The following is a 3,871-nucleotide window of genomic DNA, read 5'->3' on the forward strand; positions in this document are numbered from 1 at the left end:
ATTGATGAGTAAGGAGACTCCAGAAAATATGAGTTGTACTACTCCATTACCATTAAAACAACAATCTAATATGAGTTGTACTACTCTAGTACCATTAAAACAGCAAGCTTACTTGTAAAAGAAGTACTAAAGGATATGTTAGTTCTTAGAGCACACAGTATATCATATAATATATTTTTTAATCTTTTTAATTATATAATATTTAATTATAAGTATATATATAATTAAGAATTAAAGATATTATATAATTAAGAATTAAATATATTATATAATTAATACAATTAAAATTAAAAAGTATAAAATAATTTAATGTATGTATAATTAAAATTATTAAAAATAGAAAAATAAAATAAAACACTATATTGTGTTTTCTTTAATTATAAAATATATAATGTAATATATATATATATATATATATATATATATATATATATATATATATATATATATATATGTATATTATGATTTTCCATTTAACATAAATTCAAAATAATTTTGATTTGATTTTTCATAAAAAAATTAAAATTAAATTGAAATAATAATTTTTTAAGAAGTAATAAAATAAGTTTAATCCAATTGGATATTATTCTTTTTTGGTGGGAATTTGGATGCTATTCTTTAATTCCATTGGAGAGCGGAGAGCCTAATAACAATAAAATAAAATAACTTGCACTCTCTACCTCCGGGTCTGATCCTGACCAACGACCGAATGGCCCTTTAGGCTAACGAAGCTCTGGTACTCCACCTCACCTTTCTTTCTTCATTTCTCCTCAGATCTCTCCGTCACCACCACCAAAAACTCCCGGAAAATGACGAAACCAGCACTATACCTCCTTCTCTCTATCCTCGTCCTCTCCCTCTCCATACTCACTACCTCCGAGATCAAAACCTTAACGATCACCAACGACGAACGGCCCATGATCCTCTTTGAGAAATTCGGCTTCACGCACACTGGCCACGTCACCATCTATGTCTCCTCCGTCTCCGTCACCTCCTCTATCAATGCCCCTTATCCCATCCCTTCTCATCTCGGCTTTTTCCTCCTTTCCGAGGAGTCTCTCCTCCAAGTCCTCCTCGAGATGCAGCAAAATCCCAACTTCTGCGTCCTCGAGTCTCACTACACGCTCCACCTCTTCACCTTCCGCGATCTCTCTCCTCCGCCTCTCTCATCCTTCAACCAATCTTATCCGGTCACTGCCCCCAATGAATACTCTCTTTTCTTCGCCAATTGCGCTCCGGAGACAAGCGTTTCCATGAACGTCCGAACGGAGGTTTACAATCTCGAGCGCGATGGCTCTAAGGATTACCTCTCTGCTGGCTTAACTCAGCTACCTTCGCTTTACTTCTTCTACTCCATTGCGTATATCGCTTTTCTGGGTTTCTGGATATATGTTTGCTTCACCAATAGAGGATCTGTACATCGGATCCATTTGTTGATGGGGGGATTGCTGCTAATGAAAGCGCTTAACTTGATCTGTGCTGCGGAGGATAAGCATTACGTGAAGGTCACCGGTACTCCTCATGGTTGGGATGTTTTGTTCTACATTTTCCAGTTTATTCGTGTGGTTTTGCTTTTCACGGTGATTGTGTTGATTGGTACTGGTTGGTCGTTTTTGAAGCCATTCCTACAAGAGAAGGAGAAGAAGGTATTGATGATTGTGATTCCCCTTCAGGTCTTGGCCAACGTGGCTTCTGTGGTGATTGGTGAGACAGGGCCCTTTATTAAGGATTGGGTTACCTGGAATCAGGTGTTCTTGTTGGTGGATATCATCTGTTGTTGCGCGATTATTTTCCCAATTGTCTGGTCTATTCGATCTCTGAGGGAGACCTCGAAGACTGACGGGAAGGCTGCTAGAAATCTGGCAAAATTGCAACTGTTCAGGCAATTTTACATTGTTGTAATTGGGTACTTGTATTTTACGAGGATTGTGGTGTTTGCACTTAAGACCATTGCAGCTTACAAGTACCAGTGGGTTAGTAATGCTGCGGAGGAGACTGCGAGTCTTCTGTTTTATGCAGTGATGTTTTATATGTTTAGGCCGGTGGAGAAGAATGAGTACTTTGTTCTTGACGAAGAGGAAGAGGAGGCTGCGGAGATGGCTCTTAAGGACGAAGAATTTGAGCTTTGAAATGGATACAGAGTGCGTTTGAAATTTTATTGTTGCAAATGTAATATTTTGCTGGTGTTTTTAGTGGATTATCTGATAGAATTACTCTGCTCTGCTCTGATACTACAGTTGCCGCTACATTTTACTTTTTATCTTTTATTTTATTTGAAATATGCTTTTAACTAATGTAACAACTTCGATATTCATTCTGTAATGGCTGTAATATTGGTCGGTGTATTTTTAACTTCATAAAATGGTAGTTAGTTCTTCATCATAAAGTTGCTCTAAATCTTGTGTCATTGTTTTGCTGCTGTCTGGCTGACTGGGATACAGTGCATTCTGTTATTATGGAATTAGTCTGATGGTTTGTTCCAGTTGATCTTTAAGTTGATACCAGTTTGTTTACTTTTGCTGTTATTAGATTCTTGTAGCCTTAAATCTGTTCACGTTGAGGATTAAAGTTCCCCTTGTGCAGTCAATTCAAATTTCAAAAGAACTAATATCTGTCGAGCATTTGTAAAGGACATGATGATATGAGTTAGCCAGCATCATTCATATGTTTCTAGGACGCTTGTCTTGTTTGGTATTTTGGAAAATCGCTTGGTGGTGAATTTTATTACATAGCCAAGGTATTTCTCTTCATCACTATCTTTTAGCTTATGAAGAATCTTTCTAATTTAGATGCTTTTCATGCCTCAAGGCTATTTTCATGGTAGTAATTAAGTTTTCTTTACTGCATTTCTGTTGATTTTGATTTGTAATCTTGGCTTCAGAACAATGTTTCTGCCTTAGGTTTGGTATGTTCCTACAGTAGCTAATGTTGTTAAAGCGAATAGCCATCCTTCTTGAACTAAATAAGTAATCATTAATTGAACACATTATTTTAAGGGTGCTTTGTCTCTCTCTCTCTCTCTCTCTCTCTCTCTCTCTCTCTCTCTCTAGCCTTCACTTTGTTTTCTTCAGCACTTACGATGTTGAGACTTTATTTGCTCATTCTTAAGAAATACTGTGAGTAGGTGTCATACAAAATTACAAATGGTTTCATTAGTTTCACAATGCATTTGATGATGATTCTCTATTTGAAAGGTGGATCATGCATTATTTGTGAGCTAGGATTTCGGCTGTCTGGTTTGGTAAATTGACAACATAGTTAATAAGAATAGAATGTTGGAGCTGATTTATTTTGGGAGATGCATGCGTATTGCACATATTTCAGGTTGTGTATTTTGTGTTCAATATTCTTCTTTAAGGATATCAAGTGCATTCTTTTCCTCAGGTCACACCATTCCCATTTTTATGGTTTAATTCTTCAAAATAAGTTTGCACATTGGTTGCATATTGTTTGGATTTTACTATGCATTGCATGTGGTCATTCTTCTATGAGCTTGTTTTGGGAAACATCTGCATTTGAAAACCAGATCACTCCATCCTATTATGTTAATTATCTTGTGGTGCCTGGTTCCTCTAAATTTCCCATATGTATTAGAGGTTTTTTTTTTTTTTTTTTTTTTGCGGAGCATTCTTCTGGATTAAAGTGTCAATTGCTGGCTATGGCCATCCCCATTGTAGATTATTATGAAAAATTGACTAGGATATTAATGTTTATTCCAATTAGCAGTCCTTCCTCAAAATTTCGATTTGTGTTCTGGGAATTGTGGGAGTTGAAGTTGCTGTGGCAATTTGATGACACATTTATTGTTACATAGAGAATTGAGTTTTTAATGCTGGGTGAATAAGAACTTAATGGGCTTGGCCATCAGTCT

At 36.2% G+C, this 3,871-nt stretch overlaps 1 protein-coding gene across 1 annotated transcript; it reads left to right on the top strand.

Moving 5' to 3' along the window:
- The first annotated feature begins 654 nt into the window (after positions 1-654).
- On the top strand, positions 655-2,386 carry LOC110665906 (protein CANDIDATE G-PROTEIN COUPLED RECEPTOR 7). Its single transcript, XM_021826208.2, has one exon. It carries the CDS (start codon positions 810-812, stop codon positions 2,127-2,129), a length of 1,320 nt encoding a protein of 439 aa, XP_021681900.2. The 5' UTR covers positions 655-809; the 3' UTR covers positions 2,130-2,386.
- Positions 2,387-3,871: the final 1,485 nt, after the last annotated feature.

The sequence above is a fragment of the Hevea brasiliensis genome, chromosome 5 (genome assembly GCF_030052815.1).
Source record: "Hevea brasiliensis isolate MT/VB/25A 57/8 chromosome 5, ASM3005281v1, whole genome shotgun sequence".
Lineage (NCBI taxonomy): Eukaryota > Viridiplantae > Streptophyta > Magnoliopsida > Malpighiales > Euphorbiaceae > Hevea > Hevea brasiliensis.